This window comes from Thamnophis sirtalis, unplaced genomic scaffold (genome assembly GCF_051295495.1).
Source record: "Thamnophis sirtalis isolate CommonGarterSnake01/CBP01778 unplaced genomic scaffold, rThaSir2_p1.2 scaffold_7, whole genome shotgun sequence".
In the NCBI taxonomy this organism is placed as follows: Eukaryota; Metazoa; Chordata; class Lepidosauria; order Squamata; family Natricidae; genus Thamnophis; species Thamnophis sirtalis.
In genome coordinates, this window is record NW_028261387.1 from 19091607 (window position 1) to 19115844 (window position 24238).

The 24238-nt window shown below is 35.0% G+C and overlaps 1 protein-coding gene across 1 annotated transcript in view; it reads left to right on the plus strand.

Moving 5' to 3' along the window:
- Nucleotides 1-24238, plus strand: part of ADGRL4 (adhesion G protein-coupled receptor L4) — a 99438-nt gene that overhangs the window by 29160 nt on the left and 46040 nt on the right. The window contains exon 3 of the mRNA XM_014064775.2: nucleotides 16535-16687. Coding sequence (XP_013920250.2) covers nucleotides 16535-16687 — 153 coding nt within the window. The remainder of the gene's footprint in view (nucleotides 1-16534; nucleotides 16688-24238) is intronic.

The window sequence follows — 24238 nt, forward strand, 5'->3', positions numbered from 1 at the left end:
GACGATACATCACTCCCTACCATACAAAGAATTCCAGGTTGTAGATTACACTGGGAATGTGAAAAATACTACGGAATAAATTAAGGAAAGCCATTTTGTTGCCACAGAAAATATTTAGATATATCATACAAATTAGATAGACAAAATAGATGATAGATGGATGGATGGATGGATGGATGGATGGATGGATGGATGGATGGATGGATGGACGGACGGACGGACGGATATAGATGATGGATGAATCAAGGTCCTCTAGAAAACTTACTTTTTCTTGAATAAGACCTATATTTTGTTTGGTTGTTGTTGTTGATGTTGTTGCCATTTTTCATATGTCTTCACTTCTAAGATCTTTAAAAATATCAGTCTAGCTTTATTATAAATCCTCTTATTGAAAAGTGGTAGCATCATAGACATACAGAGATAGCAAAGCTATATTTATTAATTCTCATTGGTGGGACAATTTTTAAAAAAAAGAGAATCTTCTAAAAAATATTAGTATTCACAGGAATAGGCCCAGTTATACATATTTGGTTCTAACAGGGAGCCAGGTTTTCAATATATTGCTTTATTGGAGATATAAACCATAATTCTAAGCAGTCTGCCCACATTATACTCTGGGAAAAAATCATTTTCTAGTCCCACTCACAATAACCTATTCTTCTGATAATATAATTAAAGAAGTGTTATCTGTTTTGAAAGAAGGAAAGGAAGAATTTCCTCCCTTAAGAAAGGATAACAAAGAAATTCCCTTTAATGGTGTCATATCCACCCACTGGAAAGAGCCTACAGTGATTAAATAAGCCGCCTTGTTTATATTATCACAAAAAGCTTGCTGTCAGATAGTAACTTGCAACAACTTCATATTGTGAAAGTTTACTTTCTCTTAGTGTCATAGCCCTATTCTTGCTATTGTTTGACCCTATGTTTTCATAATCCCTGTTCCATAGGAAAATGTGAGTTAAACCTGAACCTTTGCACTGTCTCATTGTGAGCCTTTTCATTGTTTTTTTTATAAATTATACTGCTTCCGCGAGTGATTCATAGTTCTTTCAAGGACATTATGTTCTTTTCTATCTAAAGGAGAAGCAGTAAAAGTATGATACAAATTACTTTTAAGAATGCTGTTCTTAAATTCAAACATGCATATAGACACACAATATAATTATTCTGGATGACTTCTTCAAAATTAAGATAAAAACTAGTTTGGTTCTACTTTTACAAGGCAGCCAATATTATTATGTTGGAGGACAGCTACTTATTTTGCATCTCTTAATGGTTTGCTATCTTGGAATGTAGATAAACCCAAGAAAAAATATTGACCATCTTGAAAGAGCATTGCCAGACAAAATATTAAGCAATAGCATTTATGTTAAATAATGTATTTTGCCCTATTCATATTTCTTTGATAATCTTCTATTCACCCTTTTCCACAAAAAAAAACTCCTTATTTTTGTAGACGTTTGGAGCTTTGCTTACTCTAATGAATACATAGCAATAGCAATAGCAGTTAGACTACTTATATACTGCTTCATAGGGCTTTCAGCCCTCTCTAAATGGTTTACAGAGTCAGCATATTGCCCCCACGGTCTGAGTCCTCATTTCACCCACCTCGGAAGGATGGAAGGATGGAGCCGGTGAGTTTTGAACCGCTGAACTGCAGATAACAGTCAGCTGAAGTGGCCTGCAGTACTGCACCCTAACCACCTCGGCTCTACAGATTGTTAATTCACTGAACAAAGCTAATGAATTATTATTATTCATTCTGTTGGTCTGTTGTTGTCAGTGTTGATTCGGAACTGAAACAATATCATCTAAACCAGGAGTGTCAAATGTGCATCGTCATGGTGGTGTCACGTGACATATCAGGACTTTTTTCCTCTTTGCTAAACCGGGCATGGGCATGACCAGCATGTGACTCATCCAGTCCATGGGCCGGGAGTTTGACAGCCCTGATCTAAACCCATTATAGTTCATTATATTCACACTAGGAAGAACAATGTCCCATCTCTAATATGTAGGTCCTCTATGATACTGATAGAAGCTTGCAACGTCAGCAATTATGTCAATAAATTTGGGTCAATAATTTTCTGTCAGGTCAACCTGCCTTGTGGTTGTTGGAAAAACAAGAAGAAGGCCTTGGGCTCCTGAATGAAAGACAGGATATAACTGTAATAAATTAAAAAAATAATAGTAGGATCGTTTTAAAAATGTATTGAATTTAAAGACTTGTTTTTAAGACAGTACTATATAAGGAGAAGTACCATTCAGTTAAGAATGGACTGATTTTAAATTCTGTAAGAGTCCATCGTGTCAGCAGAGAGTAGAGATTTAAATGGGTTTTCATACAACACTATTATTATTACACTGGTTGTTATCGCTTGTCGCATATTTTCTTTTCATTAGTTCTCTAAATTTATATGAGCGAAGCACCTTCTGGAACTTAAACTGCATAGCTGTGAAAAAAAGGAAATTCATTTTGAAAAGAAAAATAGATGCTTTTAAGCAGTGGTGGGTTTCAAAAATTTTTAGAACCTCTTCTGTAGGTGTGGCCTGCTTTGTGAGAGCGGCTTGCCAGCCATGTGACCGGGTGGGAGTGGCTTGGGAGTCATGTGACTGGGTGGGAGTGTCCAAGACGATGTCACTGAATTCTTTGCCCCAATGAATGATCTACAAAAAGATATAAAAAAGAAAAATTATTATTTTGTGTACTTACTACTTAAATAATATTAAAATAAGTACACAAAACAATAAAAGAGCTTCTTATAGAAGGAAGATGACTTTCCTTGCCAGTCTTCAATATCACTGACTCCAATGAATGGCCTGCACAAAGAAGAGACACAGAAAGGAAGGCTTTAATTGCATGCACTGCATTAGGATGAAACAAGCACACAAAATAATAGAAAAGGAAGGTGATTGAGGTTTTGTGTGTTAAAGTCACCCACTGACCACCTTGCTCCAATGAATGGCCTGCACAAAGAGATACAGAAAGGAAGACTTTAATTGCATGCACTACCACGTTAAAGATGAAACCAGCACACAAAGCAATAAAACAGCTACTTACATAGGAAAGATGAGGTCCTAGAGGTCATATCTGTTGCCTCATCATCCTGTTAAATAATACTAACTGCAGAAGAAATAAAACAAATCAGTGAGTGGCGGACTGGACTAGTTTAATGCAGACAGGTGGGGGAGCGAGCGAGCTGCTATGGAATGGACGGGCAAGCGAGCGACAGGGCCAGGGCAGGCATTCCGGAACTTACTTCCGGATCCACCAGTGGAACCTCTTCTAACCGGTAGGGTAGATTTGATGAACCTTTTCTACTGAACCGGTTAGAACAGGTAGGAACCCACCCCTGCTCTAAAGTCTATCGAAATTGGAGTGATTTGCCTCATTGAGACACTTCTTATTGCAAAGGGGACACAATTGAACTTCTGAATGTGGTAAGACTTGTTTCTCAGAGACACTTTGCAGTAACTGGATCCATCAGAAGTGTTTTTGTGCACGTAGAGCCTTGGCTTTTATGAATTCTACAGAAGACAGAAATGCTAACAAGGCAGCTGTGCACTTTGATTTTAAGAAACAATTGGCTTCATGAAGAAGTTTCAAGGCTGGCTACATTCACATCTTTATCACAGCAAAGCATCCTCTTGAAGAATTGCACAACTTTAAAATTATTTTCACACAGACATATAATGAATTGATTTATAGTATTCATGAAAAAGAGAGGCATATTTTATCATTTTGTTTTCTGAAGATTCACTGTTTTCCTTTGTTGCTGGGAAAGAATGCAAGCCAAACTATTTGTTAGTATGATATAATTTGATCCACAATAATTTCCAATTGTATGGTGCATAGCTCTGGTCCAATTGCATAAAAGACTATATTTCTTTCTTTCTTTCTTTCTTTCTTTCTTTCTTTCTTTCTTTCTTTCTTTCTTTCTTTCTTTCTTTTTTGTCCAGTGGTGTCAAAATACTATTAAAGATGGCTGCCACAGTTAGCAATTGACTTGATGTAACAGTCTTGCTGGCTTCTAACGGTGGGATAAATATCACACTTGGCTAAGAAACAAAAATTTCAGGGTAGTCTTGGGTTGTGTCCTGGGACAGCGTATTTCTCAGCTATGATTGATGGGAGGAAACAACTGTGAAAATATCTGACTACTTGGAAAAAAAGGTACTGTAAATTGTAACATTTGGTTAAAAATAACACATATATTTTAAATGGAATGAAGTAGAAGTAGAAAAATAATTAATTTATTTTGCTTTAAGTCTATTCCAGTCACGCCACATGTAGGAACACAAACAACTTCATTCTACAGTTCATACCCTGATCTTTTCTGGTTTTGGGGGGTTTAAAAAATGTCTGAAATTCAGATTAGCAACCTGGAATATAAGTAGTATCCTTTCACAGAGGAATAGATTTAATGACTTAAAAATGAGTGTAGGTTTCACCTTTTAATTGTCAAGCACTCCTTACATTTTTTTTTAAGTTCAGTGTGTTGGTGTAACATGCTAACTCCCTTTATAAAAAAAGTTAGCATGTTGAACCAAAGCACTAATATTTCTCATCTGCTATTTGCAATGAGATGAGTTAATAAAGAATAGGCAAACGTGAAATGTGAAAACATTTTTAAAAGCATACAATGTATATAAAATGTAACCTGATATATTCAAATCAATGAATGGTGTTTATCTCAAATGTTCCGACCTTGCTTACCTTAACTAATAAATACAAGCTCACTCATGAATGAAGGTAAATCTACATTCCCAAGCTCACTCAGATACAAACCTAATACAAATTTAGCAATCAGAATCATGTTTCCATACATCTGTAGGTCTATGTGCATTTGACTAAAACAAATTCTTCGGAAGTTGAAAACAGAGCTACAAATCCTAAAAGTAGTTCCCAGGTTTGTCAATTCCCAGACTGATAACAAAGTGCAAAATCTAAGACCACATTCTCTCTACCTCAGGCCAAACAGAGACTCATTTATGAATGGTAACCAAATGGTTTTCCCAGTTGCAATGTATGGCTTTGAAATTTGGACCATAAGAAAGGGTGAACACCAAAGAACTGAGGCTTTTGAACTATGGTGCTGGAGAAGACTCCTGCAAGTCCCTTGGACTGAAAGATGATCAAACTGGTCAGTCTTAGAGGAGATCAACCCTGACTGCTCTTTGGAAGGCCAGACCCTGAAGATAAAACTCAAATATTTTGGCCACTAATGAGAAGGAAAGACTCACTAGAGAAGAGTCTAATGCTTGGAAAGTTTGAGGGGAAAAGAAGAAGGGGATGACAGAGAATGAGGTGGCTGGATGCAGTCACCGAAACAGTAGGCATGAGCTTAAATGGACTCCAGAGGATGGTAGAGAACAGGAAGACCTGGAGGAATGTTATCAAATGGGGTTGTGATGGGTTGGACATGACTTTGTGACTAACAACAACAACAACAACCGAATGGTCTCCCATAAAGGGCAGCATATTCTCCCATTTCGTAGACTACTACATAAAATTTTTCACTGTGTTGTCAATTCAGGGTCCTATGTTTCCTTCCTATGATGAAGGAAAATAAATTAAAAATCAGTGATAGGGATACTTATCCTAAACTTAAACAAGTATTCAAATCAGGTATAGACCCCTTGATACATGGTCCAATCCAGAAATTCAGTCTGTTCTGTGTGGCTAGTAATCCTTGCCTAAGGATGAAGATCTATAGCTGTCTATCTACAGCTTAGTGATGAGAAAATAATTTAATGTCTTGTTACAAGTGCACATTTAGGTATTTATCAATGTATCTGATTTGGATTAATTGTATTCACCTATTCCAGTTCAAGGGAATCCATGCATTATATTATCTTCCACCTGTATTTTGTGAATTTTGCATAATGTTATAATAGTAGGGCTTGTCAGCAAAAGTGCAGTCAATGTATTGGATGCATTTACTGATATGCTTTCAATTCAGAAAAGGATTTCAGTATTTTTGCTATTAAATTTGAAAAACTTTTTCTTTCAAACAATATCTTTTAAAAACCCTGAAGTTGTGTACTTCAGTGGCTTTTTCTGTAGAATTAAATGACCTTAATCCTTTGGAGACACTATTTCACATTATCTGGGATATTTGGATTTCTTTTCTTTGGTAATTACTGGGCTGAAGCTATTCTTGATGTAAATAGAAATCTTCTGTGCTATATATTTTCAAGTATTCCTGGACCAGTTGTTATAAAGAATTAATCTATTCACTACATGCAAGCATGAAAGAATTAGATGGGATGTGTTGCAATTTTACTCCAATATTGTTTTTTTTTAATGTTCAGTTGTGTTCAATTCTCAGTAATTGCCTGTACAAATTCCTGCAGTTTTCTTGGCAAGTCTCAAAGGTGCTTTTTCAAGAGGCAACAGGACTTTCAGTTTTTCTTTGGACATTTTGCTTCTCATCCAAGAAGCTGAAGAAGAGCTGAATGGATGAGAAGCAAAATGTCTTCAAAGAAAAACCAGAAATTCCAGTTGCCTCTTGAAAAAGCATCTTGGGGACAACCATGACCTGGATGACTGAGAATCTCCATAGACATTTTTCTTGGTAACGTTTTCCAGAAGTTGTTTGCCATTTGCCTCCTCTGTAGAGCTTAGAGAAAGAAACTGAACCTAAGGCCTTCAGCTAGTTTTGTCACTAAGTGGACCTAGAGGTCATGGTCTCTCAGTCTGTAGTCTGATCCCTTAACCTCTGCATCAAACTAGCTCTCCTTGCCTTTGTACCTAAAGTTAATTAATTATAGAGAAATCACAATTATTCCTAACCTAGGGGCAAACCCAAATGAACATAAGGGAAGGTTAGAGAAAAAGATATTTCACTGATTAAATATTTCTATATTATTTTCAATCAAAACAGAATACAACGTAATTTCAGAAAAATAACAGAGGTGTTTTGATTGACAGTTTCCAGAGCATTTGTCTTTGTTTGAGAAATCATTTGTGATAGGAAGTAACATTGTACAGGATATGATATCTTTTGTGAACTTTGTACAAGTTGTTCTTTTAGGTAAGAAGTCCCTGCCGCACATAGAAAAATATTATAGATTCTTACATTTCCTGCTAACTCCTACATCTGACATAGAAAAAAAGTTCTAATTATTAACTTTAGAATTCAAGCTTCATAATGAGGTGAGGTAAAGTGATGTGGAAATGTTTCTGTTATATTTGTAATGCAGGTTGGTTTGCTGACACTTGAAAGTCCATTTGATATTATAATTGTGGTGATACTTGAGTGATGAATATCTATTTGTGAATATAAGTCTGGTACCTTTGATCCTGAAGTTGGACACCGAACGCTGCTATCTGTCTTTGCAATCAAAACAAGTAGGTGGTCTCAGGAAGAATGTATATGGAATCATTTAATCTGATTCTAATTTAAAAGCAAACAGGCTAAGAGAAGGAGGAAAGTATATCAAAGGCATTTCCAACTGGGCAAATTAATTTTTGCAAATGACCCATTTATTACCTATTACCTGAAGTAAAACTAATAATTTTCGCTATCTCGCCCAAATAATCAAGTTTATAGCCTTTTACCCAAGCATTCTTTTTGACATCTGACCAAATGTATTCTCTATTGTATATAGTAAAGTTATTTTTTCTAGGATTTATTTAGTAAATATACTTTCTATGTAATAGCAAATTATTCTGCTAAGCATTCATTTTCTCCCTCCAGTAACTTTTATCGAGGCTTTCTTTCTTAAATCTTTGTATATTCCTTATGTTACAAGGAAGAAATGGAGAAACAAATTAAGACATCTAAATTTAAATTCTGCCAACATCTTTTCAAAATGGAAGCATTGAAATGGGGAAATGTAACAAGCTTAATAGAGAAGCAGAACACACAGGATAAAAAATCATATGACTATCCTGGCCATTTAATACAATATAATAAAAGGTACTGTGATCATATGCATATAATCGTATATTTATCCTGAGATTTTTGCACACTAAAAATATCTGTCTGTGATCACCCAACATGTTTAGATCAGATGAAAGCCTTGCATGATATACTAAGTGTATTGTTAACTTTGGTTAAAGTTTTGTGGCTTAGACATCATCCATATTTACTTTAATTTTTAGGATAGTGTGCAAACTCATAAATTGAGTTGATTTAGTAACCATGTTGATCTTGTTGTGTGAATGCAACACGCATTGTCATTTCTGAAGAATCAAAAATAACATGACTGCTCTATTTCTTTGGAGATTTTTTAGATAATCTCCTTTACCTTAAGACTCCAAACGTAGATAACCCAGACAAGACCACAAAACCTGGATGATAAAATATAATAATAGACTAAGCATATTAACAGAATATATCTTCAGGAGGAGGAAAATGAAAGGAATTTTAAATCTTTTAAGACACAAAATTGTTCTATGATCAGTGTGGTCTATTAGAGGACCATTCAATCATTTTGTGATTCATTTGTAAAAGTTCCAAATGTTGCAGGTAAATAAAATTCTCTTTTTCACTCAACAAAATAATTATTCAGTTGCCTTTTGATGATAACGAAAGAAGACACAGTTCTGTTTCAGTTTTATTGGTTTATTATTACAATAATGAATCTACGGAAGCATCAGACTTTTGACTTTCTATTTCTTTAAGTTTCCTCCAACATGGCCCCAAACTTTTTGCTTTAAAGTTTTTGCTTTAGTTTTGATTAATTTCACTTTATTATTATGCTGAAAATTCTAACATGGCTAACCTTAAATAAAAGTTTTTTTTACTAATGGTAGTATATAATTTTAATGAGTAATTGGCACATAAGAATAAGTCTACAATATCTATCCAGCTGTCTAATGTGTATACTGAAAATCAAGAAAATGAAATTTAATTTATTGAGAGGTAGTTTTTGTTTACCTAGAGGCTGGTTCTTTTTGAACAAGATGTGGCTTCCATTACTATTTAACTTTTTGAGTGACTGGGAATTCTAGTCTATTTTTTTCCTTTTACACATTAAAAGATTCCTGATAGACTAATAGCAACATTTCAAGAGTAAAACCATTATTCTATCACTTCCTGGATTAGCCATGTGACTCTGCAAAACCATATTATCACATAGCCACTTTCACAACTGAAAAAATGAGTATTCTACTTTTCAAAATTCTTGGAGCTGCTGCAAGTTTATTGACCATTTAAAAGTATTGGGGGGGGGAGTTCAGATATTTTCTAAATTTTTAAAGTTAGTCCAACGTCCATCATTTCTGGCATATTTCTGTGTTTCTTTAATAAAAATAATAGATTAGAAATTTGTCAGATCTTGTCCCCAAAATAATGTATAATACATATTAGGGACTCACCTAGATTGCTTCTACAGTTCCACAGCTTGAGGTATAAAATATATATAAGAATCATAAAAATTATTTCATACAGTAAAACAATATGGAAATAGTCTCTATTAATCTCCACAACTTCCAAATTTTGAAGATTGCACTTTTTTGAGCTCCTAAGAATAGTTCCTCGGTTTTTGAAGTTTACTAAACTCACTAATGTTAGTTGGAAAATTGCACAACCACAAACCTTTATTCAGTAATGGTGGAGATTATTAGGGAAAGTACAATTCTGAACTTGACTTTGTTTCTGTATAACTAGAGCAGTAGCTGAAGAGGTAATATATTCCAGATTGCCCGCTACATGGAGACCTCTACGCTAGCTAAATTCAGCAAGGTGAATATCGCTGGGATTTGTTTTACAGGAAGATTTCATTTTCTTGTTTTGGAGGGGTTAAGTGAGCAACTTCACCCACTGCTTCCCTTTGGGGATTACGCTACAGAAAACAGCTCCGATATCCCCAGAGAGCAGAGAAGCAGAGAACGGCTGTCAAAAAAATAGAGCTGGATGCCATGAATCAATGTGTTCCCCAGCCACCTTCGCTCCATTCACTTCCCAACCAGGGCTGTCCAGTTTTGTGCAGTGACAGCCCCTCAGCGGCCACCAGCCTGAAGCTGTCAAATTCACCCCAGACAGGTTTTGATCACAGGGGACCCTATGTCCAGGTTATTCTGGAGAAAAAGAGGTGAAATATTTCATTCCTTACGAGTTTTTCTGATGCTAGCGAGGAGTTGGGGGAGGCTACATCCTTAAGTTCAGAAACTTTTGAGCAAAGTCTGTCAAAAAGTACTTGGGTCAAAGCGCTATTGAAGAGAATGAGGGCTGTAAGAGAAACATGGATATTTATTAACAGGTGGCTAATTACTTGGATATGGGATGGTTGGCAAGTAGAGGGCTTCTTTGTAGATGACCTCAGGGAAAATTTAACATAAAATTATAACAATGTCAAGTCTAATAGGAAATCAGTACAACGGATCCCTTTAATGGCAGATTTCATAACTGATGCCATCTGCCTACCCAACCTCATTATCCTGTCTAATCTACCTCCATCCTCCATGTACCACTTCATTGCTCTCCCTTAATTTCCACACACATATCACATTCTCATTGCTCTATGTATTAATTTCCATCTCAACAAGAAACAGAGTGTATGTCTCCAACCTGCCATCCTCATAATAGCGATTATAGGAAATTTCTGGTGGTGATATGAAGATGCTAATCATGACAATTGTTGAGAGTGAGTATTCAAGCTAACCTTTATAAACTGGAGATTGTTCGTGTCTAGATTTGCTATTTTGTCTCATTTATGTTTAGTATTATAAGAGATGGTTGAAACTACATTCTCAATAAAACAGTAAATATATACTGTTTCCTTGTAAAATTGCCATGAAGAGTAATCCAGAGTTCACTGAAATCCATGGTAATTTTTTTCCTGTTATTTTAGAAGCATGAGAAAAATGTAAATATTCAGATGATACAGCTTTAAAATTATTGAGAGTGAATTATGTGGTTATGAAAAAGATTGATAATATATATATCCATTTTTATTGAATATTAAGTACTGGTATATTCAGTCAGCCAACGTGTTTGCCTGGGAGACAGAAATATATGTATTCTATAAATTGTTTTGCTTCTTCATGTTATCATGTCTAAAATTACTTATGAGAAAAAAGATCTACCATGTTCATCTAAACCTATTTTTCAGTCACTATTATGTATAAAATTACAAATATGCAATGTAGGATTATCATGCTTATTTTAAAGATTTTGTCCCATAGAGTTTGCATTCTCATATTTATAAAGTAGTAGCAGAAACAATTGTTCCTGGTAAACTAATGTTGTTCAAAGGTAACTTTCATTTATGTTGGCTGAAACAAGTTAGAAAGAGAAATCTGGACAGCCATTTTTCCTGAACTGAGTTAGCGAAAGTAAATCCCCAAAAGTTCTGATTAAGATGTGGTAAACTCTTCCAAATCTTGAAGATCAGAGTCAGTTTCACACTTAATTAATCCTTTGGCTTTTGTTGAATCTTGGCTGTTTATATTCTTGAAATCATTAAGTTATGGCTTTTCATATTCTGCCACAGTTATCTTTCTTGGGTTTAAATTAAGCAAAGTTCCGTAACTGAATTACTACTGATTTCTGCTCTAGTTGAAGCTACAACTCTAGGGAAGTAATCTGCAGATAAGCTTGTAGAAGTCTATTACATTCCTGAAGAGATTCTGAATCTGGTCAGCAGCACTTCCACTTAATAATATAGGCAGTATGGAATTATTGAACAAGGCCAGCATATTACTTTATAATCTTCACACAACATGATCTAATCAACAGCCTCTAATGTGTCTCTCAAGCCTCTCTTCTTTCTCCCATAGTGGGTATGTTTCCTGTAAAAGAACCAAGGTTGAGGTAGTTTTAATACAGAAAATTTTATTTTACTATGAGCCACAGTGAATTTGCTAATCTCAGATATTGTTGTTTTCTGAGTAAACAAATTAATATAGCCTTCCCGATGGAATGTGTAACTGTACTACATTCTACAATATCAGACATGACTCAGTCTCATTCAGCAGCTGATGGTGTGATTGGTAGTTAACTATCAAAATGCCATGTGAAGAACATTTATTGGCCTCGATTTTTCCTATTTGTGCTGGTTCAATGCTAACATCTGCCATAAAGTTACCTTGTCTTATTTAAGCTATTATTATTAACAATGGTGAGGATTCAATCCATTATCCGTGGCCATCAAAGGGGGGAAAATTACATCAATACATTAGGCGTACATTGTTATAAGTGCTCTGAGATTTCTCAAATGTCAAAAAGAATTATTTCCTGTGATGCCTTCCTCTGTTTTTTTTTTCAATGAAGAGAGTCATTCATTGTGCATATTAGGATTGGGAAAAGCTTTGAAGGGATGCTTCGATTTATTGAAGCTTTGATCAAGTCACTCCATCAAAGGAGATTTATGAATTGGTGTGGGGATTTGCTTGGGAGCAACAGATCAAAACAGGTTCCTTCAAAGCATATTGTAGCCTCTGAAAACACAGTACAAATTTCTGTACATTCTACTGCTTGTCTGATGTACAGTGTTGTACCTTTATTTCCATGAGGATGGAGGTTGAGCGGCATTCTGAGATGTTTCACATTGGTATGAATAGCCAGTCAAGGAGTTTCATCTTATCAAATGTGGTAGGCTGTTTTTTGTTCCTTTGTTTGTTTTTGTTTTTTGAGATGGCAAGAGTACCATTATTTAGGATTTTCTTCTTTTTCACAGCTCTCGGCTTCTTTAATGTGGCCAGTCATAAATTGCATTTTTGCCCTTCCTACTTGAGTCTTACTCTTTGGTACTGATGCTGACAAAACATTTATTTATTATTATGGCCTCAAGGCTATACATCCCTGGGTCAAACAAACCAGGCTTTCTTAAGTTACATTTAAGTGTATACACTTTAAGACACTCAACTGCGAATGAATTGGCAGCAGGATAAAACAGCCCAAGCATTGTTCTTTTATTAACAAAGACAAGAAGAAAATAATACTATTTCTTGAGACAACTTCTTTCCTTTTACTTTGTCTCTCCTTATAACAATCTATTCCATTGTGCCAGACTGTTTTGTTATCTCTCCTGAATTTTAGCAACCAATCACAACTCTGGCATAACCACATTCTTCCAATGATGAGTGTTTTTTCCCCCCAAGAGAGGCCAATCTTACAGCCAACAACTATTGACATCAAAGCATCCCTACATATAAGAGCAAATCAAAGGTTGTTCCTCAGTATATTGACAAGCCTGACAACACACACACAAAAATGTGAGAAAATAAAGATTGCTTTAAAAAATGTTTTTAAAAGTTTTAAATTGAGATACTTTGTTTGCTGACGTGGTTTCCTGATCATGTTCTGTCTCTCTTAAAAGACCTATATTGGAAATTGTAAAAAAAAAAAAAAGTTAACGTGGTGATGTTCTTAAAGGTATTCACCAAAACCTGGCAGGGATAATAACCTCTAAATAGTCCACTATCCCTGCTTCTTTTCTCTTATTTTGACCAAAAAAAAATGAAGCCACTGACTGTATTCATCTTGAGGCTTCCCCATGATAACAGAGAGACTAATGTTTTTTTAATTAAATCTCAAACCGCAAAGCAGCTTGAGAAACAAACGAGTTTGCTCTCCAATCACAGATTTAAATTGAATCGTGTCCTTATCAAATCTCAACTATCCAATTCTAATCGTATCAGAGTAGAGTTGCAAGGGTCTCGTGTACATTCATGTTCATGTGTAGGCGCACTTGAAAATCTTAAAAGTTTCCAGCACAGTATCAGTGCAAAACTTTACAGAACTGCACTGAGTATATATCAATCACTTAGCAGGCAACACCCCCCCCTTTTTTTCCCCTAGAGTTCTTTTAAATGTTTCGTTTTTAAAGAAAATCTTGAGTTCTTCTCAAAAAGTTTAGTCCTCAGTGCTCGAAGAGTATTCTTGCAGGAAGTCATTTGGTTGTGCATAATTAAGCTAGATAGTAATGCGGTCATGGAGTATATGCTTGGTTGCCTTCAAAGGTATCCTTTCTAACCAAGATGAGAAAAACAAGCTTGTTTACAAAGGTTACACATTTTTCAATCTATAAAACCCTGCAGTTGCTATTTCCCTTGAACCATGCAGCGTTCAATAGCATAGTAAATTATGATAAAAAGTTAAAAGATAAATTTCAACCCTTAGGTCGCTGAACTGATTTATTGTGTTCTGGGTCTTTGATTTATTAAAAACATGCTGATGATTAATATGCTCTACAAGAAATATAAAGGAGTATTATAACCTAGATATTCATAATTCACACATATGTTCTTCATTCTCAATAATATTTTTATTTGGAGCACCCTTGTTAAATGTCACCCAGGATTGTCAATATTGTTAACTTTGATTCTTAATGGCTTAGGAACCTGATGGTTAATCAACACCCCTGAAACTTTCATATAATTTGACAAGGGCTATTCCAATATGTAGCTTTTATATTTTCCATATTGAATTTGCCCCACGGGTATAACTTTTTAGCTTCATCAAATAGTTTCTGATATAGGAGTCAGATGAAAATAAAAGTGCAGTAAAAAAAAAGGTAATATTCAGCCTAGAAAAGTATACAATGTATCATTTGGGGGTAGAAGTGGGAGGCTGTATGTTACTATAATTATTTTCTAACTATCTAAGGAAGCACTGACTCTTACTAGAAAATAAATTGAAAGCTATAATACAATCACAGTTTCCCCAGAACTGATTCCCCAGTTTTAAATAAGACACTGGATATTGGAGCAAGTTTATCTAAGTCTCTTATTCCTGCATATTGTCTCTGAAAGCAAATTAATTCCACCAGAAATTTAGTTAGCCTGTATAACTAAAGAAAAGCTAGCCTTGAAAGTTGGCAATAAAGAGTTTGCTGTTTCTTTTGTGGAAATGGGAAGAGATATCCTTTGTTGGAAAGGACATTGGGCATTCAAGAGGATCTACTGTGTATAGATCCATTTTTACAAGGGCCTAGCTATGTGGATTGCTGCAAGCACTATGATAAAATTAATAAGCAAAACCTGTAAAGATTTTTATAGGGACTACTCCGTGCCAGTTGAAAGCATTTCTTGCCTGATTTGAGGGTTGAACCATTTATTTACTCATCATGAATAAAATTTATATAGCCAACCCAACTCACAAACTGAGCCTCTGAGCAGTGTACAACAATCCAATAACAACTACAAAATCAGGCGATTTAAAAGTATACAATCCAGCATAAAATAAAAATTATATTTAAAAAAAGCCAACCATAGACAAAGGGAGGGTATGAATGGGCACCTAGTAATGGAGCCCTGAGAACCCTAGAACTGATTACATAACCGGGTCTTGGGGGACTTCTGTAATGTCAAAAGGAATGGAGTAAACTTAATGTCAGGAGGAAGAATGAGTCAGGCGAAACCTAAGAATGGCATAGAATAACTCAGAATTTTGCCAGGCTAAACTTACATTACCCTCAGCCTAATGGATATACCCTGGGAGATTCTAGGGAGTGGCAATGCTAACTCTCTTCCTCTGTCTTCTATCTAGCTATGGGATATGTTGTCTCTTGTCTCACTCCTCTCCTTGGAATGAGCTCCCTCCTTTATAGGAAACTGCCAAGTCACTGAAGTCCATCAGAATACATTTATAGATGTAATCCTCAGAGAATGTTCCATAAGGCAGGTGCCACAGCATAGAATACATGTCTCCAAGGACCCACCAAATGTAGGTCCATAACTTATGGTTCCAACAGTAAAAACATTTTTTTTTGCACTGTACCACATTTCAGTCCATGAAAAAACATGATGGAAATATTTGGTTTGTATTTAAAAGGGAAAAGAATGGAACCTAACAATTATAAAGGGCTGAAAGCTACTGTGTTGTCCTGGAATATATTCTCCCATTCTCTTGGGTGTTTTTTTTTCCATCCAGTTGAGAATGCTAACATAATGTTTTTTCCCAAAAATTGCAGCTTATGCTTGCTTTAGTATAATCCAATATTAATCTATGCCTTACTGTTTGATAAGCCTCTCATATCAAGTACACTTTCAATCAGTACAAGAGATGCATTTTGTATAAGTTACTTAAAAAAAAACTGTTCTCTAGCATACATAAATGAAGAAAACATTACCTATGATATGTGCACCGTAGTGCTCCCACATCTGCAAGAATAATAGAAATATTGTTGACTGATTGTTCCATGGCCAAGAATATGAGTTGAACTAACTCAAATAGGAATGATAAATACTGTAAAGAAATAAATCCCCCCAAAGTACCTCAGCCTCTAATTAACAATATTGGGACATAATTGAACTGCAGCTATCATTTCAACAAATGTTTATTATTCCCGATCACAAGTATTTGCCTTTATAGTGTGTGTCTGTGTGTGTGTGTGTATTTGTGTGTGTGTGCCTGTGCCTGTGCATGCACAAACTCTCTCACACACAAAACCCTCAGGTATCTAAGTAAAAATATGAAATAATTTGAGGATGCAGTTCCTGAATCGTACAGACTTTTGATATCTGGATTTATTTTTTACTTTAAACTTTTTACTTTAAAGTTTTTCTACTAAGAAAAAAGTAGGTGGAAAAGTCAATATCACTTGAGAAATCTCAGAAAATAATTCTGTTTATTTACAGATGATAATGAATGTGCAAATGCCACACAACTTTGTGGAGAAAAGGCAAACTGTACAAACACTATGGGAAGCTACTTCTGCATGTGCAAAGATGGATACAAATCTAGTAATGGCAACACAAGCTTTGTAACCAATGACGGTACTTCTTGTAAAGGTAAGATCCCAAGAGATCCCCTGTTCGTTTAATGATGTTTTATTCCTTAACCATTACGTCCCTTTCTGCCTTTTCTGTTCTTTTACCTGTTTATTCAGTTGCTTAAAATATTCTCATAGATAAATTATAATGAAAATGAATATTTTTTTAAAAAAAATAGACTCTAGCAGTATCAGACTAACTGAACTCAATATAATAATTTAGTTCCATATAATTTTGTACAATTTTGTATGCATCATGGTGGGATAATTTAATACATGATGGTTTGCATGTAAGGTAAAGATTTCCCTTTCAGTCATGTCCAACCCTAGGGCACAGTGCTCTGTTTCTTAGCCAAGGGAGCCAGTTTTGTCCGAAGACTATTTCCGTGTTCATGTGGCCAGCATGGCTTTATATAAAAGGTGCACAGAACTCTGTTACTTTCTCACCAAAGTGGTACCTATTAATCTACTTGCATTTGCATGCTTTCAAACTGCTAGGCGGACTGAAACTGGCAAGTAACAAGAACTCACCTATTGCACAGAGCTTGAATCTCAAATCTGAGCTGTCAACTCTCCAGCTGACAAGCACAGCGTTTTCAACCGTATTTAAAGTATTTAATTATTTACTTAAATACTAAGTAAAATATAAAGTGCTTGTTACATGGTATTTAATTTTGCATATAATCTTGAAGAAATTTATTTTGCATTAGAGGAAGAAATATGAAACTTTTCTTCTACTTTTCCAGTCCAGGAAATAATAAATCAGTATATTTTGGGGGCCAGTATAAAATCCCTGTGTTGATATTATCTTGTTCAAGTCACATCTCTTTCTTTTAAAGAGATGTGACTTGAACAAGATAATATCAACACAGGGATTTTATATTTGCCCAAAAATAAACTGATTTATTATTTTAGGGTTGTAAAAGTCCTGAATAAGAATTTCCCCAAGTGAAATAAATTTCTGTGCTGTTATATTTTTTCCTATGTAAATTCTACTGTATTCACTGAAGCGTGGGGATTAAAAATTTGATTCCCTAAATATTTTCATGTTAAACCAATTACATTCCCTCTCCCTCCCCCCTTCCCCTCCCGTCTCCTTGTGAGTATGTCTATGTACTTCTGGGAGTATGGAACCAGTCTAAAAAGCAAGTTCAACAAGACCTGCCTTAGTCACGAAAAACCAACTGGGTGATTTTGGTGCAGTCACTCTCTTAGCCCAACCCACCTCACAGGGTTGTTGTTGTGTGGAAAATAGGAAGGGGAAGATGTGTTGGATATGTTTGCTATTTGTAAAATAATAAAGGTGGAATACAAATAAATAAATAAAAATTAATTGTAGAATTTGTAGAAAACTCTAGTTTCTATAACCGTTAACTTTGTGAAACAGTGAGTGCATCATAAGGTAAGAATTTTTGAACCAAGGTATCTCAAGGTATATCAAATTATCTCAGATAATCTTCAGGATGCATCCAGAATCCAGGAACCATTCCTCCAGAGAGAAAGAAATTTAAGGAAGTTGCTGTTGCTGCTGCTGTAATCACATGATACTCATTTTTAACAGGAAGGAAGGAAAGGAGGGAGGGGAAAAGGAGGGAGGGAGGCAGGCAGGAAGGAAGGAAGGGAGGAAGGAAGAAGATATAGGTCTCTCTCTCTCTCTCTCTCTCTCTCTCTCTCTCTCTCTCTCTCTCTCTCTCTCTCTCTCTCTCTCTCTCTCACACACACACACACACACACACACACACACACACACACAAACACACATTTATCTGAATTTTTGAGCACATGTGTAGTTCAGTACATTGAAAATCTAATTTATCCTCTTATCATGCGAAAATGTTAACATTTCCAGTTTCTCAGTTTTGTTAAATGAGGCCATGCTTATATAAGCAGGACTTTTATGAAACCAAATTTCATGAATATAACTAAACATAAACACTTATCCACTTCATGAAATACTGTTTTCTCCAATGTAAAATTATCCAAATGTTCTAAGATGCTACATAGCCGATTCCTAAGGACTTCTGTGCTAATTTAACTTTTTAAAACTATAAATCACATATTTTCAGGAGTTCTCAATGTTGGAATGTTGTCCTGCAAGGAAAAAAGATAACAGGTTCTTCTAGACCTATGCATTCGTCGGAATTCAGATCACACATTCTTTTCCGTTAACAATTAAAATAGAGGTGATGGTAAACTTTATATTACAATGTGCTATTTTAATTGTTGATTATTTAATTCATATGCTGCCACATCTTATCAACTCCCCATAGGTTACAGCAATTTAAAATGCAGCGATAGTAAAATGTCCACAATGAAGTACAATAAAAAAAAACAATTTAGCATATTAAAACCAGCACAAATCTCAATTCACCCTCAAACATTCTCTGAAGCAATTCAGTTTCCTAACTAACTTATGGAAGACTGCTAAAATGAGACCAATTGTGTTCCCTAACATAATGTGTTCCAAATCACTACAGCATCATTGAAAAATAGCTCTTTTTGGACTCAATGCTGGTTTGGTTGGTTTGTGCTATCTTGTGCAATTTGTGTTATTCCTTGGTTGTTTAATGCTGATATATACATACAGGTAGTCATCGACTTATAACCACAACTGAGTCCAAAATGTATGTTGCTAAGCTAGGCATTTGTTAAGTGAGTGTTGTCCTACTTTACGATTTTTATTGTCACCATTGTTAAGGGAATCATTGCAGTTGTTGAGTTATTAACACGGTTGTTAAATGAATCTGCCTTCTCCATTGACTCTGCATGTCAGAAGGTCGCAAAAGGGACTCTGCAACCATCATAAAAATGAGTCAGTTGCCAAGCATCTGAATTTTGATGATGTGACAATGGGGAATGCTGCAATGGTCATAAGTGTGGAAAACAGTCACAAGTCACTTTTTCAGTGCTGTTGTAACTTTGAACAATAACTAAATGCACTGTTGTAACTTGAGTTGTACCTGTATTAAGATTAACATCCTATTTAAGCATTTAATATAAATCAATATTAATGCCATTAAAGCTAAAACTAGTAGACATTCAGAAGGGATGAGCTTTCTGTGCTGTAATGGAGCTTTAATTATCCAGATTAAACTATACACCAACTGATAAGTGATTAAAAAAATTACATCAATATTAAGTAGATTAATTTGAACTGCATTTCCCAAGAGAATCATAAATAATCGTAGACCTATTGAATCAATTCTGGAATAATGCAACAAATTTTTCCGGGGCTGTATAATGTCTTTGGCCATTCTTACAGCAAGTATACACAGAACTAAAAGGTAATTGTGGTGTATGCGTATGTTTTAATTGTTAATAAATCCATATCATATTATCCAATTGCATTATTATAAAAGCCTCACGTGCATTGTCCATCAGCAATAAATCCTTGAATTGCATTTAGAGGTTTTAAAGAAAATTCTGAAAGATACTTGGAAAAATCCCTATAAATGATTTACATTCATAATTAACCTCTGTCTTTTGCACTGATAATTTTGAGCTATGGTAAATTATTCATGTCAAACTCTGCAGTGTTTATTATGTTTTAGAGGGAAAGTGCTGCTAATATTAATGTATGCATTAATTTTTAATATTCTATTTATAACTGCCTTTTTAAACCTGACTGGTTGTCAGTATATTATTTTGTCAATCACATCAAAAAGAAATAATTGTAGCCTGGTTTAGGTCCATCCCTGGAGAAGCAGCTATATAATTTTATGGGATGCATTTAGGACACAGCCTCCTGTATGGAACTAATATGAAGAAAAAACAGTTTTGATAATGAGATTGGTCCCTAGCTGATCTCGGCAACCATGATGAAAATGGAAAAACTTGCAATTGGTCTTTTGTGTAAGTTTATGTCTGTCTGTGTAGACAGACATAAACTTACACAAAAGACCAATTGCAATTATACACTTGATAAACTTGATTTTTTTTACATGCACCATATACATGCTAGTAAAAAAGTTCACCTTGCTGAAAGTTTCCAAATCTACAGTTGTTATTCTATCTGTGAAATTGTTTTATCAATAGATAAAAAAATGTAAACCAATAGGACAAATAGAGCATTCTATGTAGCAGAAGAAGTGGGCTAACTTTGCACTCTGTATTGTAGCCAACATCACAAAAGGGATTAATCATGGGAAGAACACTTGGTAGAATTCAGAATTATTGTCCCAAATAGTAAATGAAGACAAGCAATATAAGAAATCCTTACTAGTACTACAGTGGAAAATGGAATGTCAGTATGGTGTAACTTGGATTTGAAATAAAGAGATCCAGGTTTAAGCCCTAGCTCTATGCAGATCTCACTAGACAACTGTTACAGTTTCTTAGATCAACTCACCTGTAACACAAATGGATCTATGTTGCATTAAAACAGACAGATACAATACAGATCAAGTGAGTTACTAATATCACTCTCTAAAGCCTTCGTAAGACCACACCTGGAATACTGCACTATAAAAAAAGATATTGAGAAAAAGTGCAGAGAAGAGCAACTAAGACTGGAAGCTAATGGACGATTGCAAGTACTTAGCATGGCTAGTCTAGTGAAGAGAAGGATCAGGGGAAACATGATAGCAGTGTTTCAATACTTCAGGGGCTGCCACACGGGTTCATGCTATTTCCAAAGCACCTGAAGGCCAGACAAGGAATAATGGATGGAAACTGATTAAGGAGATATTTAACCTAGAAATAAGCAACAATTTTCTGACAGTGAGAACAATCAACCAATGGAACAGTTTGCCTTCAGAAGTTGTGGGAGCTTCATCACTGGAGACTTTCAAGAAGAGACTGGACTGCCATTTGTCAGAAAGAAGGCAGGGTCTCCGGCTTGGGCAGGAGGATTGGACTAGAAGACCTACAAGGTTCCTTACAACTGTTTTAATATATTAACCTGTTAATGTGAACTGCCTTGAATATTGAAATAAACAGATAATTATGACCCAGTGACACTTTAGTAAAGAGTAGAACAAATCACCGAAAGATAATTGGGAGGTTATTTCTGAAACTGTCAAAGGTTTTTAATATATGCAGAAGTTCACAGCCATGACAGCTTAACAATATCAATTGTTGTCTTTAATCAAGATTTCACATCATTGATTTTAGCCCAGATAATCCTTAGATGATATTCAAAAATCATGTTTCAATTTTCACAACATTGCGTTTAATATATTTAATAAACATGAATCAGCGGCAATTCACCAAGAAATTTGAATGTGGTTCCCCTCTCTATAGGTAATAGAGAATACTTTATATCTTCCAGCATTAATATCATCTTAGTAATTAACTCCAAAGCAGTTGAAAAATATGTATACTAAGGTTCACAATTGGACCTTAGAAAAAAGGAAACATAAGTTATATAAAACACCAAACTTATTGCAGGTTCTAATAGATAACCATGTTAAATTATATTTTTACAATTAAACCTCACATTTTTCAATACTTCTCAATGTTGGGAGGTTTTCAGCTTCTAAAGCTGAAAAAAAAAGGATCTCAGAGCTTTATGTGGCTGTCAAAAGCTTTAGGCCCAACACTGAGAAATCTCTGAAAGTTGTTACCAAATTTAATTAGTTATTGAATTTATATCTCACTTCAATCTCTTGGCAATTTACAATATATGGATGGGGGAAATGAGTCCATGGTATGATTAAAAAAAAAAACATAAACTCAACAATCACACAGCAATAAAAAAGATGGGAAGTAAGTCAAAGATGTCAAACACACAAAACGCCAACTGACCGCAACACTCCCAAGTGTGACCTAAACCAAATTAAAATGCAATGGGGAAATATTTAACAAATTGGTAATTAAAAAAATTATCATGAAAGATGTATAATTATTATTACTATACATCTTTTATTATAAAAGGCAGACCTTTATCCAAAACCTGTCCTTTTAGATTTATTTTTAACAACTTGCTTTTCACCTTTATTCTGGTTGTTTCACTTTTATTGTACAAATGGTGCCCTTAATTCACTGTCTTTCGCATTCATGTGAAAAATATGGAACTGAATTCTCCATTTAGAATACATTTATATGTACTATTTTAGGTGTTTTTTGTACAGTTGCAACTGCGTTTTGTACAGTTTTTTGATTTTGTTCTTGCATTTTCTTAGCAAAGCTAAGTTATAAACATAAACAATATTTTCTTTATTCTTATAGACGCCTTCCAGATTTGCTCCTTTTTTCAGGTTTATCCATTTTTTTTCTAAGAAAATATGGTCACTGTATGCATAATTTTAAAATTTGATAATTATTTGAATTAAGTAAATAGCTTATTTTCTTGTAAATGAAAAATAAAATAGAGCCAGTTTGCATTTCATAAGACTATAAATTTAGCACTTAGACTTATATGCCCCTTCACAGTGCTTTACAGCCCTCTCTAAATGGTTTACAGAGTCAGTATATTACCCCCAACAATCTGGGTCCTCATTTTATCAACTTTGGAAAAATGGAAGGCTGTGCCAACCTTGAGTCGATGAGACACGAACTGCTGAATTGGTGGCAGCTGGCAGGCAGCAGAAGTAGCCTGCATTTGAACCACTGCACCACTGTAGCTCTTTATCTATTATATATCTATTTATCTATTACTTCATTTTTATAGAGATATACATCGCATGGATTCCTGGTACAATGCTTTAAAACCAAAAGAAGTCATCAGGATAATGATCTCAAATAATGCAGGCACAATGTTACACTAAGAGCATAACACCATTAATTAAATTACCCCATCGTAAACACAACTATCGGCAAACCGATTAGAGTGCTTAACCAAAGGCCCTTCAGAACAACTCTATTTTAGTTGCTTTTCTGAAAGAGAGGATTGATGTTATACATTGTCATGTGGATTTGTAATTTCAGCCGACATAATAGAAGTTTCAGATTCAGGTATAATAAATTAAACGTGTGCTCATTATTGTTCTTTGCTCATGGGGTTTGTAGAAAATCTGTGGTAGGTCTATATTTCAAGCTTTACCCTTGAGCTCATAATAATCCAATTGAATTAGCGTATGTTAGACAGTGTTTTCCCTGGATGTCTTCGATAAAAATGAACATGCAGGCAGGGAATCCAGTCACTGTATAGGCCTCCCTCAAATCTACTGTGATTTTGTTGAATGCCTGCCTGGGGTCTCTGGATAACCAGGGTGTTGTTGTTTTTTAACCAGGAATTTGTAACTTAGAACATCACAGTTGCCCATTTCATTGAAATATTTCCATACATATATCTGAACTCCATGCAAATATGTAACTTCCATTCCCCAATGCATGCTCATTCGCTATGGATATGAAAACAGATTTACTATATAACACACAGGAGGGATGTGTCACAAACATATTGGAATTTTTTCCCCTTTAAAAAAAATAGCTGAATCCAGGTTTTCATAATTAATCTCTATGCTTTTATTTAAGATTTTTCCCCCCGTCTTATTTTCCCTGTCAGATTTTCATTCCATATTATTCTAGTGTCTGGCCTGGAAGCCATATTTTGAATTGGGCCTTTAGGCCTGCCACATATAATGCTGTGGGAAACTGGGAGGGGGAAATATATGGAGTATGGGAGGTA